Source organism: Garra rufa, chromosome 7 (genome assembly GCF_049309525.1).
Source record: "Garra rufa chromosome 7, GarRuf1.0, whole genome shotgun sequence".
In the NCBI taxonomy this organism is placed as follows: Eukaryota; Metazoa; Chordata; class Actinopteri; order Cypriniformes; family Cyprinidae; genus Garra; species Garra rufa.
Window position 1 is genome coordinate 4,970,793 of NC_133367.1, and position 27,713 is coordinate 4,998,505.

Here is a 27,713-nt window from a genome sequence, read left to right on the forward strand (position 1 = left end):
ATAAAATAAAATAAAAAAATAAATTATATAAAATAAGCAAATTAAAAAACTAGAGCGAATGACTTAATTTGGTTGATTTGACACGGAACGACCCTACTTTTTAAATGAAAATTTGTGAATTATTAATATTACTTTACCCTGCCTATGCTTTTATCAAAATGCATTTTATTTTAATGCACACATTTTAGCAGGCACAATCACAAAGACCTTTTTTTTTCAAACTCTCATTGGACGTATACTCTCAAATCTGACAACGAACCTTCCGCTCGGCCAAGTAGTCCTGTTGCCTTAAATTTTTAGTTTGGATATTTTTTTCACATAATATCATATAATAATATTATATGTAATTGATCTTCAATGACAATACCGTATATTTACATTTATAATTGAACATTTTTAAATATTCGAACAAAAGGAATTCCCGCTCTGGCGCAAGGATACAGTCTCTTCTAAGCACAGTGGAGCTGCTGCAGCACGGCCGGAGTCTAACTGGTTCACACAGGACGAGTCGGAGCGAAAATAAGCAGGTAAAATGCATATTATCTAGTAATAATGTTATTATTTACGGGTTTAAGTATTGGTAACATCGTTTTGACAGTTTACATTGCCTTTAAAATAATGGAGCCTTTAAAATAATGATATTTTCTTGCCGCGTCGGAGTTTGTAAGGCTTAAATCATGCTATTTTTGTTGACGGTCGGTAAGGTATAGTTTTGGGTATTGCCTGATATTAATGAAGTAGGATTCTCCGTTGTGTGTTTTTTTTTAATGCTTTACTGATGCAATTTGTGGCCGTCTAGCCGCCATTTTTTCACCTGAGGGAAAACTGAATTTCCACACAATGTATAATAATATCCTCGTTTGAATGGCAAAATAAGTTTTTAAGGTATCTGACATAACTTGCTCCTAAAAGCAGACAAATGCTGCTTTTGAACGCCAGGTAGAGTGGATTTCAAATAGTTTTGAGACCACTGTTCTCTTTAGGCCTGTCTGTGCGCGTGCTTCGAGCAGGCGTCCTGGCAGCGCTTTTTCACAGCCTATTGGCGCTAAATGACTTGCCTATTTAACATCAAGTCTTTACTTCATTTATTAATGTATGCTTTTTTAAAGGGTTAGTTCAGCCATGACTTTATTTCACATTTTCGTATCAAGACGAATAGCCTAAATGTCTTAGGGTTGGAACAAAATGAGGATGAGTAATTATTGATAGAATTTACATTTTTGGGTGAACTAACCTTTTAAGTAGTACTGCACTATGCGTATATGTGAAAATAAAGCATAATATAACAAATCTCTAACAGTAAACGATTTAAACCAATGTTGCTCAACCCTGGTCCTGGTCACCCCCCAACACTGCACATTTTGTATGTCTTCCTTATCTGACACACCCATTCCAGGTCCTGGAGATGTTTTCTAATGGGCTGATGAGTGCAATCAGGTGTGCTTGATTAGGGAGACATGCCAAATGCACTGCTTTAAACCGTCATATTGTGCTGGGACATTTATTTAGAAGGATTTACAGATTTTTATCTTTTAAACATCCTTTTTTTTTTTTTTTTTTTTAGAGAGAGTCGCCGCTACAGGCCCTGCCGCTCAGAGAGTCGCCGCTACAGGCCCTGCCGCTCAGAGAGTCGCCGCTACAGGCCCTGCCGCTCAGAGAGTCGCCGCTACAGGCCCTGCCGCTCAGAGAGTCGCCGCTACAGGCCCTGCCGCTCAGAGAGTCGCCGCTACAGGCCCTGCCACTCAGAGAGTCGCCGCTACAGACCCTGCCGCTCAGAGAGTCGCCGCTACAGGCCCTGCCGCTCAGAGAGTCGCCGCTACAGGCCCTGCCGCTCAGAGAGTCGCCGCTACAGGCCCTGCCGCTCAGAGAGTCGCCGCTACAGGCCCTGCCGCTCAGAGAGTCGCCGCTACAGGCCCTGCCGCTCAGAGAGTCGCCGCTACAGGCCCTGCCGCTCAGAGAGTCGCCGCTACAGGCCCTGCCACTCAGAGAGTCGCCGCTACAGACCCTGCCGCTCAGAGAGTCGCCGCTACAGGCCCTGCCGCTCAGAGAGTCGCCGCTACAGGCCCTGCCGCTCAGAGAGTCGCCGCTACAGGCCCTGCCGCTCAGAGAGTCGCCGCTACAGGCCCTGCCGCTCAGAGAGTCGCCGCTACAGGCCCTGCCGCTCAGAGAGTCGCCGCTACAGGCCCTGCCGCTCAGAGAGTCGCCGCTACAGGCCCTGCCGCTCAGAGAGTCGCCGCTACAGGCCCTGCCGCTCAGAGAGTCGCCGCTACAGGCCCTGCCGCTCAGAGAGTCGCCGCTACAGGCCCTGCCGCTCAGAGAGTCGCCGCTACAGGCCCTGCCGCTCAGAGAGTCGCCGCTACAGGCCCTGCCGCTCAGAGAGTCGCCGCTACAGACCCTGCCGCTCAGAGAGTCGCCGCTACAGGCCCTGCCGCTCAGAGAGTCGCCGCTACAGGCCCTGCCGCTCAGAGAGTCGCCGCTACAGGCCCTGCCGCTCAGAGAGTCGCCGCTACAGGCCCTGCCGCTCAGAGAGTCGCCGCTACAGACCCTGCCGCTCAGAGAGTCGCCGCTACAGGCCCTGCCGCTCAAAGAGTCGCCGCTACAGGCCCTGCCGCTCAGAGAGTCATTTAGGCCCCCGCTTTAAACCTATAAGACTTTAATTTATCTCTGAAACTCAAAACGTATGACTTTCCATTGAAAGTGTATTCATGACTTTTTAGACAACTTGAATTTCTTTTAGACAAAGTTAAAAATTTTTATTAGTCTTATTAAATGTTACATAAGTTTGAATATGTAAACAAGCTGTTGGGTTGTAGCACCCTGCTTAAAAATAAACTGGTAATGTTCGTGTTTAATACTACAAAAACTTGAAGTTCTATTAAAAATGTAAATAAAATGTGTAATAAAATATTTGATGTACTGAACTTTTACATTTTAATTTCTGATTTATTTTTTTAAAATTGTGCTTTTTCATTTTGTAGATGAATGAACTGGAATATTCAAGCAGAAAACAATTGCCTAACTAAAACACTGATGTTGCTTTTATCAGTTAATAATTTTTTTTTAAATATCACAGGTAAATTAAAATTCATATTTATAAATTGTAATTAATTGTTCTGTTCAGACATGATGCTTCAAAAAAAACTCAAAAGAACATGCAAGTATAGCCCACATGGGGCCAGTCCAGTAGCCTACCCACAGATAAACCCAGATCTGGGACCAATATGGGCTTTATGAATGTTGCCCAGTTGGGCCCCATTCAGGTTCTATATGAGATTTATGTGGGCTAATTAATATGGGGCCCAAGTGGAACCCACGTACAAACCTATCTTGGCCCCATATTGGCCCCACCTTGGGTTGTTGACTGGGTCATAAGTGGGACCAATATGGGTCTTATATGACTTGCCCAGTTGGGTCCCACGTTAGGCCCAGTCAGGCCCCATATGAAATTCAGATGGGCTGATTCAGATGGGGCCCACATGGAACCCATGGACAAACCCATATAGGGCCCATATTTACAGCCCATATGGGGCCCACACGGGGCCCATGGTAGAATGTTGGCTGGGACCCAGACCTCAACGGTCGCGCTGTGAGGACCACGAGAATCACCTCAGGATGGTGGTGATGTTAAATATCGATTATTTCTGTATAAAGTAGTCCATTCTTATTTCGAATAAACTCCTGAACGAAAATCTAACGTGATTGCAGTAATTTGGCGTCGAATTAAGCGTCTGTGCGGATGTGGAAGATTATGAGCGGCTCCATCTTGTTGGTGAGTATCTTAACTTTTTCACAATCGGGCGAAAACTGAGCTAAACTAAGTTTTCTTCTTAGTTAAAAGGGATCATGTTAAACAAAGGGTTTCTCCTGTAAGATTTTCTGCTTTATTTAATTAAAAAAAAAACTCCAAAGAGAAAGTGTAGACTCAAAGACGTCACTGTTTTTTTAAACGTAAGTGTAGCGATTTAGTACTTCTTGTAATAAAGACACGATTCTTTAATTTTCACTTGATGTAAATGTTATTTTAATAAGATATGTTTTTAGACCGTTTGCCAAAATATGAAATCATCATGAAGGATAATGAGCACAAACTCATGATTAAGGTAAGTTTTTCAAGTACGCCCACTTTTCAAAATAAAACGCGATTTAATTCGCATTTGCGAACTTCTGTAAACTTCTATTACAGTTTTAAATGGGTGTAGACATGAGCAGTTTCTTTACTTTTAATATGTATTTGATATTTGCCTATAATGAAAAAAAGTTTTGTTTATATTTTGTGGGTGATTTCAATTTAAATTTTCCTTCCCGCCGCTAATACCCAGACCTCAACGGTCGCGCTGTGAGGACCACGAGAATCACCTCAGGATGGTGGTGATGTTAAATATCTATTATTTCTGTATAAAGTAGTCCATTCTTATTTCGAATAAACTCCTGAACGAAAATCTAACGTGATTGCAGTAATTTGGCGTCGAATTAAGCGTCTGGGCGGATGTGGAAGATTATGAGCGGCTCCATCTTGTTGGTGAGTATCTTAAGTTTTTCACAATCGGGCGAAAAACTGAGCTGAAGTAAGTTTTCTTATTAGTTGGGTTGATGTTAAACAAAGGTTTTCTTCCGTAAGATTTTCAACTTTGTTTCTAGCGAAAGTGCGTAGGCAAAAAGACGTGACTAGTGTTTTTTTTTTTAAGTGGTAAGTTATCTTTAAAGACACGATTCTTCAATGTTCACTTTATAGAAGTGATAGTGGTATTTATTTTAATAAGATAAGTTTCTTGTGACTGTGCTAGCCGATTTCATATCGACTTGTTTACAGATTTCTTATACAATTTTGTGAACATAGTGAGCACGAACTCATGATTAAGGTAAGTTTTCCAATTATAGCCATTATAAAGCTTTCAACTGATGTATAATTTGTTATGATAGGACAATATTTGGTAGAGATACAACTATTTGAAAATCTGTTATCTGAGGGTGCCAACAAAGAAAATCGCCTTTAAAGTTGACAAAATAAAGTTCTTAGCAATGCATATTACCAATCAACAAGTAAGTTTTGATATATTCATGGTAGGATATTACTAAATATGTTAATGGAACGAGCTTTACATAATATCCTAATGATTTTTGGCATAAAAAATCGAGTAAAATCGATAATTTTGACCCATACAATGTATTTTGGTCTATTGCTGTGCTACTTAAGACAGTTTTTTTTTTGGTCCAGGGTAACATTTTTCTTTCCATTTGCTTATGTAAACTGGCAAGTTAAACAAAACCAACATCTTTCAACGTAAACTTGACTTAAATTGTATTTTCTTTGAAAAAAATATTTGGTGCTTTGTGTTTTTTTTATTATTATTATTATTACAGCAGGCTTTCTGGGGTAATTAACTGTAATATGTATGTTTAATAGCTCTATAGATGTTCTATTGAGATCGTGAGGTGTCAGCTCAAATCTTTGTTTGTTAAAACCATTCATATTAAGTAAAAAAAAAAAATAATCAGGGTTTTAAAAGCATTTAGCTGTGTGAATGCCAGTTTTGCCTCGTTTTAATAACAAAAGAAGCTCTTGGTTTGAATGTAGTAAACCTAGCATAGGTGAAATCAACTTAAATACTATGTTTATCTAATATAATTAGTAGTTTAACAAGCAGTAGAAGCGTGGCATATAAATGTTTAGTATGGAGCGCCACCTAGTGGTTGCTTCCAAACCCTTCAATCCCAAAACGTTTTTCTTCAAAGATAACTTTACTTTTGCAGTTTTAGTAACTGTTTGTCGTTCTAAAACTCCAGTGTTTAAGAATTGTAGACATTTATGCTGTACTAGTTGTATTTTAGATGTTTGTTGTTTACTTATTCGTCCCCATTTTGTTCTCTTCGCCAAAGGGCAAGCAGACAATTGGGATGTTGAGAGGTCTGTTAAACGTGAGTGTTTTTAGGCATAGTCCACTTTTCAAACTCTTGACTCTTTGGTTTATTTTGAATCTGTTTAATGCAATACCATTGGCTGTTTCATCACAAAACGTCCCGAGCAAGAAGCCCCTTCATGCGAGCATTGGTGGTTCAGTGGTAGAATTCTCGCCTGCCACGCGGGAGGCCCGGGTTCGATTCCCGGCCAATGCAGCAGCTTCTTTTGAAGATATTTTACCCACTTAAACACCAATGCGCGACTTACAAACAAGGTGCAAATGTAACTTTTTAAGATAGAACCATTGCCTTAGTCATTCATTTGGGACTCTTTATTAAGATCCCATTACATTTACAGTATTGCATGAATTTGATGGCCAACAAACATACATTTTACCAAATGAAATGTATATTTTAGTTCAATTCTCTGCTAATGTTTCTGCTTTATGCAGTTTTGTTATTATGTGTTATTGTTGTAGTGTTTGTTAATGTTTTGTTTTTAAGTTTTTTGTTTTATTTTAAAGTTTTAATAATTTTGTCGTGTATATTTGTCATTTCTATTTTTTGCTTCTTCTTTTTTTTTTAGATATGTCTGCTTGCTATTATAGTTTTTGATAATATTTTAAATTAGATTTATTTATATATTTTTCCATTTTAATTTTAGTTAGTTTGCTAATATTTTGAATTAGAGTTTAACGTTTATGTATTTTTTGGTTTTAATTTAAAAAATTTAATAATTAGAGTTTTTGTCACTTTTATTCGTTTTAGTTTTTGTTTACTTACTATTGTAGTTTTTATTAATATTTTGCATTAGATTTCATTTTTATATTTTCCGTTTTTATTGTAGTTGAAGTTTAAATTAATATTTTTAAAAAAAAGTTATTTTTAATTTGATTTTTTTCTGTCATTTTTTTTGTTTGTTTTTTAGATGTATACTTTTTAATTTTATTTTGCGTCTCCTTTTTTTAGTTTAATTTTGGTTTCAATTGAGTTTTTTGTAATATTTTGCATTAGATTTCATTTTTATATATTCCATTTTTATTGTAGTTGAAGTTTAAATTAATAATATTTAAAAAAAATTGTTAGTTTTAATTTAAGTTTTTTGTCATTTTTATTGTTTTTTGTTTTTTAGATGCATATTTTTCATTTTATTTTGTGTCTCTTTTTTTAGTTTTAATTTTGGTTTTAATTCAATTGAGTTTTTTAGATTTCATTTTTATATTTTCCATTTTTATTGTAGTTGAAGTTTAAATTAATAATATTTTTAAAAGATAGGTTTAATTTGAATTTTTTTGTCATTTTTATTGGTTTTTGTTTTTTAGATGTATATTTTTCATTTTATTTTGCGTCTCTTTTTTTAGTTTAATTTTGGTTTTAATTCAATCGAGTTTTTGTAATATTTTGCATTAGATTTCGTTTTTATATTTTCCGTTTTTATTGTAGTTGTAGTTTAAATTAATAATATTTAAAAAAATTTAGTTAGCTTTAATTTGAGTTTTTTGTCATTTTTATTGGCTTTTGTTTTTTAGATGTATATTTTTCATTTTATTTTCCTTTTTTTTTTTAATTCAGTTGAGTTTTTGCAATATTTTTTTTGTTTTCTGTTTTTATTTTAGTGAAAGTTTAAAGTTTATCTGAATAATATTTAACATTTTAGTTAGTTTTAATTTGAGTTTTTTTTTTTGTAATTTTGATTGGTTTTTGTTGTTTAGATTTATATATATATTTTATTAAAAATTTTAGTTCAATTCTGTGCTAATGACTCTTCTGAGTTGTTCATATCAGATCCTGCCTACAAATGATTGCTGTGAAGTAAGAGATTCATTAGGAGATGGAAATATCTTTTTTTTAATAAGCAGATCAAGGTAAGATTTGAGTTTAAACAGCGTTTTGTTGTTACTGCAAAGCTACAAAGCCAGTTTAGCCTTGTTTCAATAACAAAAGAAGCTCTTTGTTGGAATGCAGTGAACCTAGCAGAGCATAAAAGGGCATGACAATGCTCACACAATCACTCCTCGTTAGTATAGTGGTAAGTATCCCCGCCTGTCACGCGGGAGACCGGGGTTCGATTCCCCGACGGGGAGAAAATATTTTTTTTTTCCCCATTGTGTGTTCACAGAAAAACGTATTTATAGACTTCCAATCGTGAATCTAAAGATTACTTGTAAATAACCCAAATCGGTGGTTAAAAGGGCAGTGTTGTGTTTGTAAAGGCTGATTTTTGAGGCTGGTCTCCAGGGCCGGTTAGCTCAGTTGGTTAGAGCGTGGTGCTAATAACGCCAAGGTCGCGGGTTCGATCCCCGTACTGGCCAACGTTTTGCTTCTTCAACTCTTTGAGTTACATTTTTAACTGTTAAATTCTACTTCATAATAATACGAGGGTGAATTTTTGCTGATTGAAACCATAGTTTAGTTCAAACTCTTTAATTTAGTCATTGGGTAGTTTAATTCGTTTGAAAATGTTAGTATTCTCAATTATTTTCGTTAGATTTTTTTTTATATATTTCAAATAATGCATTATTTTAAAATGTTAATTATTTCACTTTTTAAATTAAAATTTAAATTATTTCAAGTTTTTGAATTCGATTAAGAATTTGGTTATTTGAATATTTAAAAATAGATTTCAGCTTTTAAGTACTTTTTGTTGTTATTTAAATTTAAACATTTAATAATTTTATCTTTTTTATTTTTATGTGTACTTACTATTGTAGTTTTTATTAATATTTTGAATTCGATTTAATTTTTATATTTTCAGTTTTCATATTAATTTTATTTAGTTTTAATACATTTGTTGTATTTGTCATTTCAGTTTTGTTTCCTTTTTTTAGATATGTCTGCTTGGGATTATAGTTTTTAATAATATTTTGAATTAGTTTGATTTTTTTTTTTTTTCAATTTTAATTTTGGTTTTAATTACTAATACTTTGAATTAGAGTTTAGCTTTTAGCTGTATTTTTCTGTTTAAATAATACATTCATTTAAAATGTTAATTATTTAACTTTTTAAATTAAAATTTAAATTATTTCAAGTTTTTGAATTTGATTAAGAATTTGGTTATTTGAATATTTAAAAATAGATTTCAGCTTTTAAGTACTTTTTGTTGTTATTTTAATTTTAGTTAAACGTTTAATAATTTAATCTTTTTTCATTTTTATTTTTATGTGTACTTACTATTGTAGTTTTTATTAATATTTTGAATTTGATTTAATTTTTATATTTTCAGTTTTCATATTAATTTTATTTAGTTTTAATACATTTGTTGTATTTGTCATTTCAGTTTTGTTTCCTTTTTTTAGATATGTCTGCTTGCGATTATAGTTTTTAATAATATTTTGAATTAGTTTGATTTTTTTTTTTTGTTCAATTTTAATTTTGGTTTTAATAACTAATACTTTGAATTAGAGTTTAGCTTTTAGCTGTATTTTTCTGTTTAAATAATACATTAATTTAAATTGTTAATTATTTCACTTTTTAAATTAAAATTTAAATTATTTCAAGTTTTTGAATTTGATTAAGAATTTGGTTATTTGAATATTTAAAAATAGATTTAAGCTTTTAAGTACTTTTTGTTGTTATTTTAATTTTAGTTAAACGTTTAATAATTTAATCTTTTTTCATTTTTATTTTTATGTGTACTTACTATTGTAGTTTTTATTCATATTTTGAATTAGATTTAATTTTTATATTTTCAGTTTTCATATTAATTTTATTTAAAGTTTTAATACATTTGTTGTATTTGTCATTTCAGTTTTGTTTCCTTTTTTTAGATATGTCTGCTTGCGATTATAGTTTTTAATAATATTTTGAATTAGTTTGATTTTTTTTTTTTTTTAATTTAATTTTGGTTTTAATTACTAATACTTTGAATTAGAGTTTAGCTTCTAGCCGTGTTTTTCTGTATAAATAATACATTAATTTAAAATGTTAATTATTTCACTTTTTAAATGAAAATGTAAATTATTTCAAGTTTTTGAATTCGATTAAGAATTTGGTTATTTGAATATTTAAAAATAGATTTCAGCTTTTAAGTACTTTTTGTTATTTTTAATTTTAAACGTTTAATAATTTTATCTTTTTTAATTTTTATTATTATGTGTACTTACTATTGTAGTTTTTATTAATATTTTGAATTAGATTTAATTTTTATATTTTCAGTTTTCATATTAATTTTATTTAGTTTTAATACATTTGTTGTATTTGTCATTTCAGTTTTGTTTCCTTTTTTTTTTAGATATTTCTGCTTGCGACTATAGTTTTTAATAATTTGAATTAGTTAGATTTTTTTTGTTCAATTTTAATTTTGGTTTTAATTACTAATACTTTGAATTAGAATTTAGCTTTTAGCTCTATTTTTCTGTTTTATTTGAAAGGTTTAATCATTTAAGTTTGTCATTCTTATTTGTTTTCGTTATGTGTACTTACTATTGTAGTTGTTATTAATATTTTAAATTAGATTATATTTTTATATTTTCCATTTTAGTTACAGTTTGAATAATTTTGTTGTCTGTATTTGTCATTTATTTATTTTTTTCCCTTTTTTTTTTTAGATATGTCAACTTGCTAATGTAGTTTTTAATAATTTTTTTATTTTAGTTCAAATTTTTTTTTGTCATTTTTTCTGTCTACTTTATCAGCGTAGTTGTTATTAATATTTTGAATTAGAGTTTAGCCTTTATGTATTATTCTGTTTTAATTTTAAAGATTTAATAATTTTAAGTTTTTGTCGCTTTTATGTGTTTTTGTTATTGTAGTTTTTGTTAATACTTTGATTTAGATTTTATTTATTTTTTGTTAATTTTGTTGTATGTATTTGTCTTTTTTTTTTTTAGATGTCGACTTTTATCATAGTTTTTAATAATATTTTGAATTAGATTTATTTATATATTTTTCCATTTTAATTTTAGTTCTGTTTTTTTAATATTTAATAATTTGAGTTTTTGTCACTTTTATTCGTTTTAATTTTTATGTTTACTTACTATTGTAGTTTTTATTAATATTTTGAATTAGATTTTATTTCTGTATTTTCAGTTTTATTTAAAAAAATTGTTGTATTTGTCTTTTTTTGTTGCTTTAGATATTGCTATTATAGTTTTAATAATATTTTGAATTAAATTAATTTGTATTTGTTGTAATTTTTATTGTTTTTTTCTGTCTACTTGTTATTTTTTGTCATTTATTTGTTTTCATTTTAATGTTTACTTACTATTGTAGTTTTTATTAATATTTTGCATTAGATTTAATTTTTATATTTTCTGTTTTTGTTTTAGTAAAAGTAGTTATTTTTAATTTGAGTTTTTTGTCATTTTAATTATTTTAATTAATTTATTTTAATTTTAGTTCTAATTTGATTGTCATTTTTATTGTTTTTTGGGGGGTTTTTTCTGTCTGCTTATTGGCATAGTTTTTACTAATATTTTGAATTAGAGTTTAGCTTTTATGTATTTTCCAGTTTTAATTTTAAAGATTTAATAATTTAAGTTTTTGTCACTTTTATGTGTTTTTTATTATGTTTACTTATTGTAGTTTTTGTTAATATTTTGAATAAGATTTATTTATTTTAATTTTAGTTTTAATTAGTTTTTTATTGGTTTTTGTTTTTTCTGTCTGCTTATTAGCATAGTTTTACTAATATTTTGATTTAGAGTTTAAGTTTAATTATTAAATCTTTAAAATTAAAACAAAAAAAAATCAAAGACATACACAAAAGGACAAATTTTTGTTTGTCCTTTTGTGTATGTCTTGCTAATCTTTTGAATTAGATATTTTATTTTTTTGTTTGTTTTTAGTTTATCATTTTTATATGCATTTGAAAACTACAATTTTTAATTAATAAAATGCATTTGAAAACAATTTTTATTTAATATATGCATTTAAAATCTACATTCCATATTTATTTTATGATTTAAAAACTAATTTTTAATTTAATATGTGCATTTGAAAACTACAATTAATTTAATTTATGCATTAGATATTTTATTTTTAGTTTTTAGTTTATCGTTTTTATTGTTTTTTTGTCTATTTATTAGCATAATTTTTAGTTAAAGTTTTAACAATTTTGATGTTTGATTTTTTTTGTTTTATTTGCTTTTTAAAATAAATTATGTCTACTTGCTATTATAGTTTTAAAAAAATATTTAGAATTAGATTTTATTTCTATTTCTTTCAATTTGACTTGTATGGGTTTTTTGCCATTTTTATCTATTTTTATGTATACGTATTAGCATAGATTTGATTAATATTTGAATTAGAATTGATCTTTTATGTATTTTTCTGTTTTCGCTTCAGTTTTAAAGAAATTCGAATTAGTCACTTTTTGGTCTACTTACCTTTATAGTTTTTATTAATGTTTTAAATATTTTTAATTTTTTAGTTGTAATGATTTTTTTATGTATTTCTTATTAGGTTTTAATTGATTTGTAAGAGGTATTTTAGTATTAAAACTGAACAACTAATGGTTTCAGTTATTGACAATGACAATGAACAGCCACCAGATGGCAGCATTTCTAATAGACCAGATATAAAACAATGCTAACTGCTTACTGCTAACACTACAAAAGTGTGAAAACCACTAAATTATCTTCCCACAGATTATCCCACCAAATAACATCAATGATTGTGAAATCTCCAGCAAAACCAAAATTTCTGCCCCGTGTGAGGCTCGAACTCACGACCTTCAGATTATGAGACTGACGCGCTGCCTACTGCGCCAACGAGGCCTGGACACCACACTTGCTACACCTCCTCATGTTACGGCAGGAACGCATCCGGTACGTCTGAACAAACCTGTTTGCATTTCACTTCTGTACTTGATTTTACTTTCACTTCTGAACTTGATATGTTTGTGTCTGCATCTACTGCAATCTTTAAAGAGAGCTTGTACAAAGATGTTTTAGGAACAATAGAGCGGTTTAAACAATGAAATTTAACCTCGTCCACTAGAGGGAGACAAACTGAACAGCCACTTTAAAGATTGTAGATTTAAAATGGATATATTAAAAAACGATTTTGCATTTAAAAAGCATGCATTACAAAAAATGGTAAATTTAAAATGCACATATTAACACACGTTAAATAAAAATGATAAATGTAAAAGGTATATATTAAAAAAAAAATGTGTAGATTTGAAATTATTAATTGAACTAAAGCTGTACATTTCAAACGGATATATTAAATAATGATTACAAATTTAAAATGCATGCATAAAAAAGTGAAATCATTGAATTAAGTTAAAATGTAATGTAAAAAATTGTAGATTTTTAAATGCGTGTATTAAAAAACTATTGTAGATTTCAAATGCATATAATAAAAAATACACGTATTAAACAAGGATTGTGCATTTAAAGTGCATATATAAAATAAGGATTGCAGAATTAAAATGCACACATTAATAAATTGAAAATCCAAAATGCATGTTAAATAAAAAATGGTAGATTTCAAATGCATTTAAAAATTGTAAAAACTTAAAATGGATATATTAAATGAAAACTGTAGATGTGAAATGCATATATTACATAAAAGAGATTTCAAATGCAAAAAATAAAATATGTGCAAATAAACTACACTTTTACTAAAACACTATTTAATGACGTGTGTGCATTTAAAATACATACATTAAAAAAAGTAGTTTTGAAATGCATAAATTAAACGTGGATTTCACATGCATGTATTAAATAATTGTTGATTTTTAAATGCATATAATGAATAAAAAGTGGCGATTTAATATACATATATTGAATAAGGATAGTACATTTAAAATTCCCATAAAATTGTCAATTTAAAACATATGCGTATTAATTTTTAATTAAGGATTGCATATTTCAAATGCATATACTAATTCAAAAAAAGATTACATTTTTTATTTAAAATACATATATTAAATAAAAGTTGTAGATTTCAAATGCATCTAATAAATAAAATGTGTACATTTAAAATACATTTTTTTTACTAAAGATTGTGCATTCAAAATACACAAATTTGTAAATTTAAAATGGATATATTAAAACGTATACATTTTAAATGCATATATTAAATAAGGATTGTATGTTTAAAAGCATATAGTACATTTAAAGTGATAGTTTTAGATACATTTATTAAATAAGGATTAAAGATTTCAAATGCATATTAAAATTTTTTATTTTTAAATGCATATTTTAAATAAAAAACTGGCATATAATAAATAGGGATTGTAGATTTTCAAATGTATATAATAAATAAAAATGGTAGTTTTCAAAATGCATTTTATTAAATAAAAAATGGTTTTTAAATGCCAATATAAAATAATGATCGAAGATTTAAAATATATATTTAAAGTTAAAAGTTATAGTTTTCAAATGCATTTAATAAATAAGGATTGTAGATTTCAAATGCATATATGAAATACAAAAGTATAGTTTTCAAATGTATTTTACTATATAACATTTTAGTTTTTAAACGCGTATTAAATAATGATTGAATACTTCAAATGCATGAAAAAAAGAGTTTCAAATGCATAAATTAAATTAATTGTAGTTTTCAAATCATATAATAAATATGGAATGTAGATTTTAAATGCATATATTTAATGAAAAATTTTAGTTTTCAAATGTATTTTATTAAATAAAAATTGTAGTTTTCAAATGCATATAGTAAAAATGTATTTTCAAATGCATATATTAAACTAAACAGTTTTCAAATGCATATATGATATTAAAAATTGTAGTTTTCAAATGCATTTATTAAATAAAAATGTAGTTTTCAATTGCAGAGTATATTAAATTAAACATTTTAGTTTTCATATGCATTTATTCAATAAAAATTGTAGTTTTCAAATGCATATATTTAAAAAATGTAGCTTTCAAATGCATATAATAAGGATTGTGAATTTCAAATGCATATAATAAATAAAAAAATGTAGTTTTCAAATGCATTTTATTAAATAAAAAATAGTTTTTAAATGCTTTTACTAAACAAGGATTGTAGATTTTAAATGCAAATATTAAATAGATTAGTTTTGAATGCATTTTATTTAATAAAATTTGTAGTTTTCAAAAGCATATATTAAATAAGGATTGAATCTTTTCAAATGCATATATTAAATTAAACATTATAATTTTCAAATGCTTATAATAAATAAAATGTAGTTTCCAAATACATATATTAAATAAAAGATGTAAATAAAAAATGCATATATTAAATAAAAAAATATAGCTTTCAAATGCATATAATAAATAAGGATTGTAGATTTCAAATGCATATAATAAATAAAAAATTATAGTTTTCAAATGCATTTATTAAATAAATAAAAAAGTTTTCAAATGCATGTATTAAATGAGGGTTGTAGATTTCAAATGCTTATAATAAAAAAAATGTAGTTTCCAAATAGATGTAAATTTTAAATGCATGTATTAAATAAAAATATAGCTTTCAAATGCTTATAATAAATAAGGATTGTAGATTTCTAATGCGTATAATAAATTAAACATTTTAGTTTTTAAATGCGTATATTGAATAAAAAATTATGGCTTTCAAATGCATTTCATTATATAAAAAAATGTTTTAAATGCATTTATTAATGATTTGTTTTATATTATATGTATTATATTAATGATTTCAAATGCAAATATTAAATTCAAAATTATAGTTTCAAATGTATATATTAAATAAAAATTTTAGTTTTCAAGTGCATTTATTAAATATAAATTGTATATTTCAAATGCACATATTAAATACAAAATTGTAGTTTTCAAATGCATTTATTAAATAAGGATTTAAGATTTCAAGTGCATATATTAAAACTTGTATATTCAAATGCTTTTATTAAATAAGGATTGAAGTTTTCAAATACATGCATCAAATAAAAATTGTAGTTTTCAAATGAATTTATTAAATTAAAATTTTTTAAACACATTAAGTAAAAATTGTTCATTTCAAATGCAAATATTAAACAAATATAGTTTTCAAACGCATGCAGTTAATAAGGATTGTAGATTTCAAATGCATATATTAATGTAAAATTTGTAGTTTTCAAATGCATTTATTAAATTAAACAATTACAGTTTTCAAATGCATGCAGTTAATAAGGATTGTAGATCTTAAATGCATGAATTAAATATGAGATGTAAATGTACGATTTGTAGTTTTCAAATGCATATTTTAAAGAAGGATTGTGCATTGAATAAATATGCACGAAGCTGACTGAGCAACAATAGCCCAGTTCAAACAATGTGACCCAGCCTGGTCCACTAGAGGCAGCCAAAGCAAACTCTCACTTTCCCAAAGTGGCCTTGAATAGGTCAGTGTGTTTTTCTGACCTAAACTGTGTGTAAAACCCCTTTGATAAGAGCACGGCGTGTCCGTGTGCCACGTTATCACATGCTGTGAGCAAATACAGCGCCGACCAGCTCAGCTCTTCCTTTCCGTCCAGCACAGCCATCATGTCAGGCCTCAATGCCTCGCTAGGCTACTTTTTAACGATAATCGGCGTGAGCGTGGTCGGGCGGGTGCTCTTGGGGCGCTGGCGGCCGCGCTTGACCTTCCTGACAGAGTTCATCTCTGCTTTCGCTCTGGCCGCCTGTAGACTAGAAGTGGACACCATCGCGGAGGTCGGCCAGTTTGCCGGAGCGCTTGGGCCTGACGTGGCCATCACTATGCTCTTCATCTCCATCACCGTCCATGCCGTTCTCATGCAGGGCGTGAGCGGAAACCCGTCGGTGACGCTGATGGGGCTCCTGCTGAAAGACACTGGCGCGTTGTCGGTGGTCTTCAGCGTTTCGGCGCAGCTGCTCGGCGCGTACGTGGCGCTCCTGGTCGCCGGGAAGTATTGGGAGATGGAGCTGACCGACATGCACATGATCAAGAACATGATGATGTTCGATTGCGCCACGTCGCTGCGGGTCTCGCCGCTGCAGGGAGTCCTCGCCGAAGCCCTCGGAGCCGTGACTTTTCACCTGGTTTACCTCGCTCTGAAGAACAGGTCGCAGCTGCTCAGGATTCCCATCTTCGCCGTGCTGCTGACGTTCATCGCCTATGCAGGTGCATTCAAAATGCATATGTTAAGTAATGATTGTGGACGTAAAATGCATGCATTAAAAACCATCGATTTCAAATGCATGTATTAAATAAAAATTGTAGATTTGAAATGCATGTATTAAACTAAAAAATGATAAAATGCAAATGCACATATGAAAATTTGTAGATTTAAAATGCATGTAATTAATAAGAGTTGAAGTTTTCAAATGCATATATTAAAATAAAATATGCATTTCAAATCTGCAATTTTTAATTTATGCATTTGCATTTTAAGATGTTTTTATTTAATATATGCATTTCAAATCTACAATTTCATGTGCACTTTAAATTATAATTTTTCATGCAGATTTGCATTTTTTTTAATATATTCATTTTAAAACTATGACTTTTAATTGAATATATGCATAGAAAACATTTTTAAATATGTATTATATTCACTTGAAAACTATAATTTTTAATTTATATGCATTTGAAAACTTTTAAAATACGTGTTTTAAACATAAATGTTTTATTTAATATATGCATTTGAAATGTACAATACTTTTTAAATATATTCACTTGAAAACTATCATTTTTAGTATATGCATTTAAAAACTTTAAAATATGAAAACTATAAAATATGCATTTCAAATTTTTTTTGAAGTTTTCATATTTTAAAGTTTTTAAATGCATATACTAAAAATGATAGTTTTCAAGTGAATATATTTAAAAAGTATTGTACATTTCAAATGCATATATTAAATTAAACTAAGTTTTGAATACATTTGTTTTTAAACTGTAGCTTTCAAATGCATATATGAAAAATTTTATATTTGAAATGCATATATTAAATAAAAAATGCAAAACAAAATGCAAATGCATTTAATAGCATTAAATAGATTTCAGATGTTCATTTTAAATAAAGAAGCTTTATGTCAAATTAAAAATGTTAGATTTCAAATATTAAAGAATAGATTTCAAATGTACGTATTAAATTTAAAAAAGTAAATATATAATGCATATATTAAAGATTGAACATTCAAAATGCATATTAAATTTATGAAATAAACAATCTTTATATATGCATATTAAATATACAATTTTAAATTTATGCAGTTTAAATTACTACTACCAATTACTACTTTTACTTCAAAAATAATTATTTGATGCATGCATTTAAATATACATTGTAGATTTCAAATGCATATTTTAAATATTAATAATATTAGTTATTAAATTTCAAAGAAGAATTGCATGTCTAAAAGCATATATTAAATAAAAAGATTTCAAATATTAAAGATAAAATATTTCAAATGCATGTATTAAATAAAAATATTTAAATAATATAATGCATATATTAAATAAAGATTGAACATAGGTGGGTTAAAGGTGTTTATTTAAAATGCATATAGAATGATGTCCTGAATTATTTTAACTCACAAATGTCTCTCTCACACTAGGAAATAACTATACGTCTGGATATGTGAATCCATCTCTGGCTCTTGCCATGACGTTCCCCTGTCCCGGACACACTTTCCTGACATATTCTCTGGTCTACTGGCTCGGGCCTCTGATTGGTATGTCTTCATAGACGTCTGAAATGTTCTTTAATATCAATCCAAAAATGGTTGCTGACATTTCTAAGATGTTTTGGTGTTTTTTCCCCAGGCATGACTCTTGCAGTCTTCTTGTATCTGGGAAACATCCCACTGCTGTTCAGCAGGAACCTGCTTTACTCCAAAAAGGCACGTTTCCGGGTTCCCAAAGGGAAAACGTCAGAAGACAAGAGCTGCTGAAGAGACTGACGGACATAAAACACACAGCACTGATGTGGTCAATGCATAAAGCAGATTTTATAATCGCAAAACATTATGGTTGAAGTGTAAATGTGGTGCAACATCTCTGATTACATTTCTGCAGCCAGTTTCAGCAAACCCCTCGTCATGTGAAAAATTACTACTAACATCTAGGAGCCACAGAATGCTTTATTTAATATATAGCAAAAATATAAAGAAATATTTAATAAGGAAAATGAAAAATCGTACAGAAGTACAACTAAGAAAATTGTGATTGGTTGTCTGTAAAAACACTTTGATAAAATATTCAAAGTATGCCACAATGTAATAAAATAATTTCATATATATTTTTAGTATTTTTTTTTAGTACATACATATAAATATTAGGGCTAATCATATAAATATTAAGATTAATCGCATGGTTGTCATGAGTTAACTCGCGATTAATCGCGCATTTTTATCTGTTCTAACTATACCTTAAATTAATACTTTTTAAAGTTTTTAATACTCTACTCAACATTGGCATGGACAAACATGGATGCTTTAAGCAAATATGTGTTTATTATTAGTGAAACCACTGTTTACATTATTTGCAGGACAGAGCAGCTCACTTCTTCTGAACATGCAAAATCTACATTTATTATTACATTTGTTTGCCTCTTGGTGTCCACATACTGTCATTTGGTGAGGCCAAGTTCTCAACAGAACTGTTTCCATTGTTATAATTTAGTATTTCTGTTATCAGACAACCAAAGTAATATGAAATAATAACTGAAAAAAATCCTGAATTATGATCATGATTCAATCACTGAAAAGAATCATTTACAGGCATCTGGACACAAGTCACTATTTCCTGCATTATTATCGTTGTTTTTAACTTCCTGTTTGAATGCCTTCAGGATCCTTGGACTTTTTAGGAGTTTACCCATTTAAAGTTATGTGGTCCCAAAAACCTGCTTCTTTTATTTTTTTAAGGTATTGTTTTGGTTATAATGTACTGATTGGAGAGCCTGGTCTCATGAAAATGCGCACTAGCACAACTTTCTGTTTCTATTTGGCGTGCATTTAATACGCCGTTTTCGCTTGCATACTCGTATATTGCCAGTACGCAAAAGGATAAAATACAGATGGCCTGCGTACCGGTCCACTTCAAGCACTGGAAGCAACAGAATATCTGGTGTAACTGAAAGCGCTGCTCCACTGCCGCTCGCTGAACAGAGCAGAAGCAGATATAAAGAGAGGGAGGTGCGCGCACATTTGGAGACCCCGCGCTCATTCGGCAAAACTGAGAGACTCAGAAACTATATTAGGTTTGTCCAATTGTGTGTTTATGTATTGTTGCTAGACACTTTTCGCTAGGTTGGCAACGTTGCGCATCCATTTCTTTAACTGCTAGGTAGTGGGTCAAACAGAAAATGCACGCTGCGTTAATCGGTCGTTAATAAAATTAGTGCCGTTAAAATGAAATTGCGTTAACGAGTTATTAACGCGTTAATTTATATATATAATATAATATATATATATATAAATAGACACACACACACACACACACACACATATTAACAAATATTTACATATTTTATGCATATGTTTACATGTATACATTCATACATATTGACACACATATTTACATAAATTTTATGAATACATGTACATATATTTGCATACATATTTATAAATAAACTTATTTTCATACATTCATTTTTCTTTCATATTTTCATGCATACTTTCATATTTTCATACTTTCATATTTTCATCCATACTTTCATTTTTTCATACTTTCATATTTTCATGCATACTTTCATATTTTCTTACTTTCATATTTTCATGCATACTTTCATATTTTCATACTTTCATATTTTCATGCATACTTTCATGTTTTCATACTTTCATATTTTCATGCATACTTTCATGTTTTCTTACTTTCATATTTTCATGCATACTTTCATATTTTCATACTTTCATATTTTCATCCATACTTTCATGTTTTCTTACTTTCATATTTTCATGCATACTTTCATATTTTCATACTTTCTATTTTCATCCATACTTTCATGTTTTCTTACTTTCATATTTTCATGCATACTTTCATATTTTCATCCATACTTTCATTTTTTTCATGCATACTTTCATACTTTCATATTTTCATACTTTCATCCATAATTTCATATTTTCATACTTTCATATTTTCCTGCATTTTTTCATACTTTCATATTTTCAAGCATACTTTCATATTTTCATACTTTATTTTCATCCATACTTTCATATTTTCTTACTTTCATATTTTCATGCATACTTTCATATTTCCATACTTTCATATTTTCATCCATACTTTCATATTTTCATGCATACTTTCATACTTTCATATTTTCATCCATACTTTCATATTTTCAGCCATACTTTCATATTTTCTTACTTTCATATTTTCATGCATACTTTCATATTTTCTTACTTTCATATTTTCATGCATACTTTCATATTTTCATACTTTTTTATTTCCATCCATACTTTCATATTTTCATACTTTCATATTTTCTTACTTTCATATTTTCATGCATACTTTCATATTTTCATGCATACTTTCATATTTTCATACGGTCATATTTTCATCCATACTTTCATATTTTCAGCCATACTTTAATATTTTCATACTTTCATATTTTCATCCATACTTTCATATTTTCTTACTTTCATATTTTCATGCATACTTTCATATTTTCATGCATACTTTCATATTTTCATCCATACTTTAATATTTTCATACTTTTTTATTTCCATCCATACTTTCATATTTCCATCCATACTTTAATATTTTCAGCCATACTTTAATATTTTCATACTTTCATATTTTCATCCATACTTTCATATTTTCTTACTTTCATATTTTCATGCATACTTTCATATTTTCATCCATACTTTAATATTTTCATACTTTTTTATTTCCATCCATACTTTCATATTTTCATACGGTCATATTTTCATCCATACTTTCATACGTTCATATTTTCATCCATACTTTCATATTTTCTTACTTTCATATTTTCATGCATACTTTCATATTTTCATGCATACTTTCATATTTTCATACGGTCATATTTTCATCCATACTTTCATATTTTCAGCCATACTTTAATATTTTCATACTTTCATATTTTCATCCATACTTTCATATTTTCTTACTTTCATATTTTCATGCATACTTTCATATTTTCATCCATACTTTAATATTTTCATACTTTTTTATTTCCATCCATACTTTCATATTTCCATCCATACTTTAATATTTTCAGCCATACTTTAATATTTTCATACTTTCATATTTTCATCCATACTTTCATATTTTCTTACTTTCATATTTTCATGCATACTTTCATATTTTCATCCATACTTTAATATTTTCATACTTTTTTATTTCCATCCATACTTTCATATTTTCATACGGTCATATTTTCATCCATACTTTCATACGTTCATATTTTCATCCATACTTTCATATTTTCTTACTTTCATATTTTCATGCATACTTTCATATTTTCATGCATACTTTCATATTTTCATCCATACTTTAATATTTTCATACTTTTTTATTTCCATCCATACTTTCATATTTCCATCCATACTTTAATATTTTCAGCCATACTTTAATATTTTCATACTTTCATATTTTCATACTTTCATATTTTCTTACTTTCATATTTTCATGCATACTTTCATATTTTCATCCATACTTTTTTATTTCCATCCATACTTTCATATTTTCATACGGTCATATTTTCATCCATACTTTCATACGTTCATATTTTCATCCATACTTTCATATTTTCATACTTTCATCCATACTTTCATATTTTCATGCATACTTTCATATTTTCATACTTTTTTATTTCCATCCATACTTTCATATTTTCATACTTTCATATTTTCTTACTTTCATATTTTCATGCATACTTTCATATTTTCATCCATACTTTCATATTTTCATCCATACTTTCATACTTTTTTATTTCCATCCATACTTTCATATTTTCATGCATACTTTCATATTTTCATACTTTTTTATTTCCATCCATATTTTCATACTTTCATGTTTTTATCCATATTTTCATCCATACTTTCATATTTTCATACTTTTTTATTTCCATCCATACTTTCATATTTTCATACTTTCATATTTTCTTACTTTCATATTTTCATGCATACTTTCATATTTTCATCCATACTTTCATATTTTCATCCATACTTTCATATTTTCATCCATACTTTCATACTTTTTTATTTCCATCCATACTTTCATATTTTCATGCATACTTTCATATTTTCATACTTTTTTATTTCCATCCATATTTTCATACTTTCATGTTTTTATCCATATTTTCATCCATACTTTCATATTTTCATACTTTTTTATTTCCATCCATACTTTCATATTTTCATGCATACTTTCATATTTTCATACTTTATTTTCATGCATACGTTCATATTTTCATCCATACTTTCATATTTTCATACTTTTTTATTTTCATCCATACTTTCATATTTTCATACTTTCATCCATACTTTCATACTTTCGTATTTTCATCCATACTTTCATAATTTCATACTTTCGTATTTTCATACATACTTTCATACATACTTTCATATTTTCATCCATAGTTTCATGTTTTCTTACTTTCATATTTTCATGCATACTTTCATATTTTCATACTTTCATGTTTTTATCCATACTTTCATACTTTCATATTTTGATATTTTCATACATACTTTCATATTTTCATCCATACTTTCATATTTTCATTCATACTTTCACATTTTCATACTTTATTTTCATGCATACTTTCATATTTTCATACGGTCATTTTCATCCATACGTTCATATTTTCATCCATACGTTCATATTTTCATCCAAACGTTCATACTTTCATCCATACTTTCATAATTTCATACTTTCGTATTTTCATGCATACTTTAATATTTTCATACTTTCATATTTTGGTATTTTCATCCATACTTTCGTATTTTCATACATACTTTCACATTTTCATGCATACTTTAATATTTTCATACTTTCATATTTTCATCCATACTTTCGTACTTTCGTATTTTCATCCATACTTTCTAGTATGATCGTATGAAAATATGTAAGTATGAAAGTATGTATGAAAATATGAATGTATGTATGAAAATATGTATGAAAATGTATAAAAATATGAAAGTATGTATGAAAATATGAATGTATGAAAATGGGAAATAATGAAAATATGTATGAAAATTTGAATGCATGAAAGTATGAAAATATGTAAGTATGAAAGTATGTAAATGGGAAAATATGTATGAAAATATGAATGCATGAAAATGTATAAAATGTGAAAGTATGAAAATGTATAAAAATATGAATGAATGAAAATGTATAAAATGTGAAAGTATGAATGAAAATATGAATGTATGAAAATGTATAAAAATATGAAAGTATGTATGAAAATTTGAATGTATGAAAATGGGAAAATATGAAAGTATGTATAAAAATATTAATGTATGAAAAATGTATGAAAATATGACAGTATGAAAATATGAAAGTATGTATGAAATTATGAATGTATGAAAATATGTATAAAATGTGAAAGTATGAAAATATGAATGTATGAAAATGGGAAAATATGAATGAAAATATGAATGTATGAAAATGTATACAAATATGAAAGTATGTATGAAATTATGAATGTATGAAAATATGTGTAAAATGTGAAAATATGAAAATGTATAAAAATATGAAATAATTAAATTATGTATGAAAATATGAATGAAAATATATGAAAGTATGAAAATATGAATGCATGAAAATGTATAAAAATATGAAAGTATGTATAAAAATGTGTATGCATAAAAAATGAATGCATGAAAATGTATAAAAATATGAAAGTATGGATGAAAATGTGTATGCATAAAAATATGAATGCATGAAAATATGTATGTATGAAAATGTATAAAAATATGTATGAAAATATGAATGCATGAAAATTTGTATGAAAATATGAATGCATGAAAGTATGAATGTATAAAAATATGTATGAAACCATGTATGTATTAAAGTAGGTATAAAAATATTAATGTATGAAAAATGTATGAAAATATATAAAAATATGAAAGTATGAAAAATGTATGACAATATGTATAAAAATATGAAAACGTATAAAAATATGAAAGTATGAAAATATGAGAAATGTATGAAAATATGTATGAAAATATATGAAAGTATGAAAAATGAATGAAAATATTAATGTATGAAAATATAAAAATATGAAAATATTTAAAAATATCAAAGTATGAAGATATATAAAAATATGAAAGTATGAAAATATGTATGAAAATAAAAAATGTAAAAAAATAAATAAAATAAATGTAAAAAAAATATGTATGAAAATATGTATGAAATTATGTATGAAAATGTAAGAAAATATGAATGCATGAAAGTATGAAAATATGACTGAAAATATGAAATTATGTATGAAAGTATGAAAATATGACTGTATGATGCATGAAAATATGTATGAAAATATGCATGAAATGCATAAAAATATGTATGAAAATATGAATGTATGTATGAAAATTTTAATGCATGAAAATGACAGTATGAAAATGGGAAAATATGAATGTATGAAAGTATGTATGTATGAAAATATGACAGTATGAAAATATAAAATTATGTATGAAAATATGAATGCATGAAAATATGAGTGTATGAAAATGTATAAAAAATATGTATGAAAATATGAATGAAAATATGAAATTATGTATGAAAATATGAATGTATGAAAATATGAATGCATGAAAATTTGTATGAAAATATGAATGCATGAAAGTGTGAAAATATGAATGTATAAAAATATGTATGAAAGTATGTATAAAAATATTAATGTATGAAAAATGTATGAAAATATGAATTTATGAAAATATATAAAAATATGTATGAAAATATTAATGTATGAAAATATGTATAAAAAATGAAAGTATGAAAAATATGTATAAAAATATGAAAACGAATAAAAATATGAATGAAAATATGAATGTATGAAAATGTATGAAAATATGAATGTATGAAAACATAAAAATAAGTATGAAAATATGTTAGTATGTATGAAAGTATGAAAAATGTATGAAAATATGAATGTATGAAAATATGTATGAAAATATATAAAAATATGTATGAAAATATGAAAAATGTTTGAAAATATGAATGTATGAAAATATATAAAAATATGAAAGTATGAAAATATGTTAGTATGTATGAAAGTATGAAAACGTATGAAAATATGAATGAAAATATGAAAGTATGTATGAAAGTATGAAAATATGTATATAAATATGAATGTATGAAAGTATGTATGAAAATATGAAAGTATGAAAAATGTGTTAAAATATTAATGCATGAAAATATGTATAAAAATATGAAAGTATGAAAACATTTAAAAATATGAATGAAAATGAAAGTATGTATGAAAATATATAAAAATATGAAAATATATAAAAATATCAAAGTATGAAGATATATAAAAATATGAAAGTATGAAAATATGTATGAAAATATGAAATTATGTATGAAAATAAAAAATGTATAAAAAGTATGAAACTATGAATGTATGAAAATGTATAAAATATGAATGTATGAAAATATGTATGAAAGTATGAAATTATGTATGAAAATATGAAAGCATGAAAGTATGAAAATATGTATGAAAGTATGAAAATATGGCTGTATGAAAATATGACTGAAAATATGAAATTATGTATGAAAACATGAATGTATGAAAATATGAAAGTATGTGTGAAAGTATGAAAATATGTATGTCTGAAAAAATGTATGAAAGTATGTACAAAAATATGTATGTATGAAAATATGTATGAAAAATGTACAGCTGAAACCCATGTCTTGTATGCGTCTGTGTGTAGTGGTTCTTGAAGCACTGACTCCAGCTGCAGTCCACTCTTTGTGAATCTCCCCCACATTTTTGAATGGGTTTTGTTTCACAATTCTCTCCAGGGTGCGGTTATCTCTTGCTTGTACAATTTTTTCTACCAAATATTTTCCTTCCCTTTGCCTCTATAATAATGTGCTTGGACACAGAGCTCTGTGAACAGCCAGCCTCTTTTGCAATGACCTTTTGTGTCTTGCCCTCCTTGTGCAAGGTGTCAATGGTCGTCTTTTGGACAACTGTCAAATCAGCAGTCTTCTCCATGATTGTGTAGCCTTCAGAACTAGACTGAGAGACCATTTAAAGGCCTTTGCAGGTGTTTTGAGCTAGTTAGCTGATTAGAGTGTGGCACCAGGTGTCTTCATTACTGAACCTTTTCACAATATTCTAATTTTCTGAGATACTGAATTCGGGTTTTCATTATTTCTTTTAATTTTGATGATTATAACTGACAACTAAACACTTGAAATATATCAGTCTGTGCGGAATGAATGTATACATTATACAAGTTTCAGTTTTTGAATGGAATTAGTGAAATAAATCAACTTTTTGAAGATATTCTAATTATATGACCAGCACCTGTATACATATACATATATATACATATATATATATATATATACACACACACACACACACACACACACACGTGATTTTGCTAGTTCTCTTACTTAGAAATCATGGAGGTGTCTACAATTTTCAGCATAGTTGCATTTCCACTGATAGACAGTAATTTACAAAAAAATTGTAAAAAAAAAAAAAAAAAAAAAAAAAAAAAAAAAAACACAATGTGACTTCCAGATTTTTTTTTTTTAGATTCTGTGTCAAATAAGTATTTGATCACTTGCTTATCAGCCAGATTTCGTAAGATCTCTCGTCATGGGGTATCAATGATGCTAAGAATGGTGAAGAATCAGCCCAGAACTACACGGGAGGAGCTAGTCAAAGCCGTGAAGAGAGCTGGGACATCGTTTCCAAGGCTACTATCAGTAAGACCCTAAGACGTCATGGTTTAAAATCTTGCATCGCACGGAAGGTTCCCCTGCTTAAGTCAGCCCATGTCCAG

The 27,713-nt window shown here is 28.1% G+C and overlaps 1 protein-coding gene and 4 non-coding genes across 5 annotated transcripts; 4 read left to right on the top strand and 1 right to left on the bottom strand.

Annotated features, from left to right (window-relative positions):
- The first annotated feature begins 6,043 nt into the window (after positions 1-6,043).
- trnag-gcc (transfer RNA glycine (anticodon GCC)) lies at positions 6,044-6,114 on the top strand. The gene has a single exon. It is a non-coding gene; the product is annotated as a tRNA-Gly (tRNA).
- A 1,796-nt stretch (positions 6,115-7,910) lies between these two features.
- On the top strand, positions 7,911-7,982 carry trnad-guc (transfer RNA aspartic acid (anticodon GUC)). The gene has a single exon. It is a non-coding gene; the product is annotated as a tRNA-Asp (tRNA).
- Positions 7,983-8,136: 154 nt separating this feature from the next.
- On the top strand, positions 8,137-8,210 carry trnai-aau (transfer RNA isoleucine (anticodon AAU)). The gene has a single exon. It is a non-coding gene; the product is annotated as a tRNA-Ile (tRNA).
- Positions 8,211-12,541: 4,331 nt separating this feature from the next.
- On the bottom strand, positions 12,542-12,614 carry trnam-cau (transfer RNA methionine (anticodon CAU)). Its single transcript has one exon. It is a non-coding gene; the product is annotated as a tRNA-Met (tRNA).
- Positions 12,615-16,262: 3,648 nt separating this feature from the next.
- aqp12 (aquaporin 12) lies at positions 16,263-19,027 on the top strand. Its single transcript, XM_073844744.1, has 3 exons — positions 16,263-16,908; positions 18,345-18,461; positions 18,553-19,027. Exons 1-3 carry the CDS (start codon positions 16,311-16,313, stop codon positions 18,678-18,680), a joined length of 843 nt encoding a protein of 280 aa, XP_073700845.1. The 5' UTR covers positions 16,263-16,310; the 3' UTR covers positions 18,681-19,027.
- The last annotated feature ends 8,686 nt before the right edge of the window (positions 19,028-27,713 follow it).

Excerpts from the sequence above, each read along its gene's own strand:
- aqp12 (XM_073844744.1), top strand. The coding sequence starts at position 16,311 with ATGTCAGGCCTCAATGCCTCGCTAGGCTACTTTTTAACGATAATCGGC. Across the intron at positions 16,909-18,344 it reads GACGTTCATCGCCTATGCAG|GAAATAACTATACGTCTGGA; the intron begins GTGCATTCAAAA and ends CTCTCACACTAG. Across the intron at positions 18,462-18,552 it reads CTGGCTCGGGCCTCTGATTG|GCATGACTCTTGCAGTCTTC; the intron begins GTATGTCTTCAT and ends TTTTTTCCCCAG.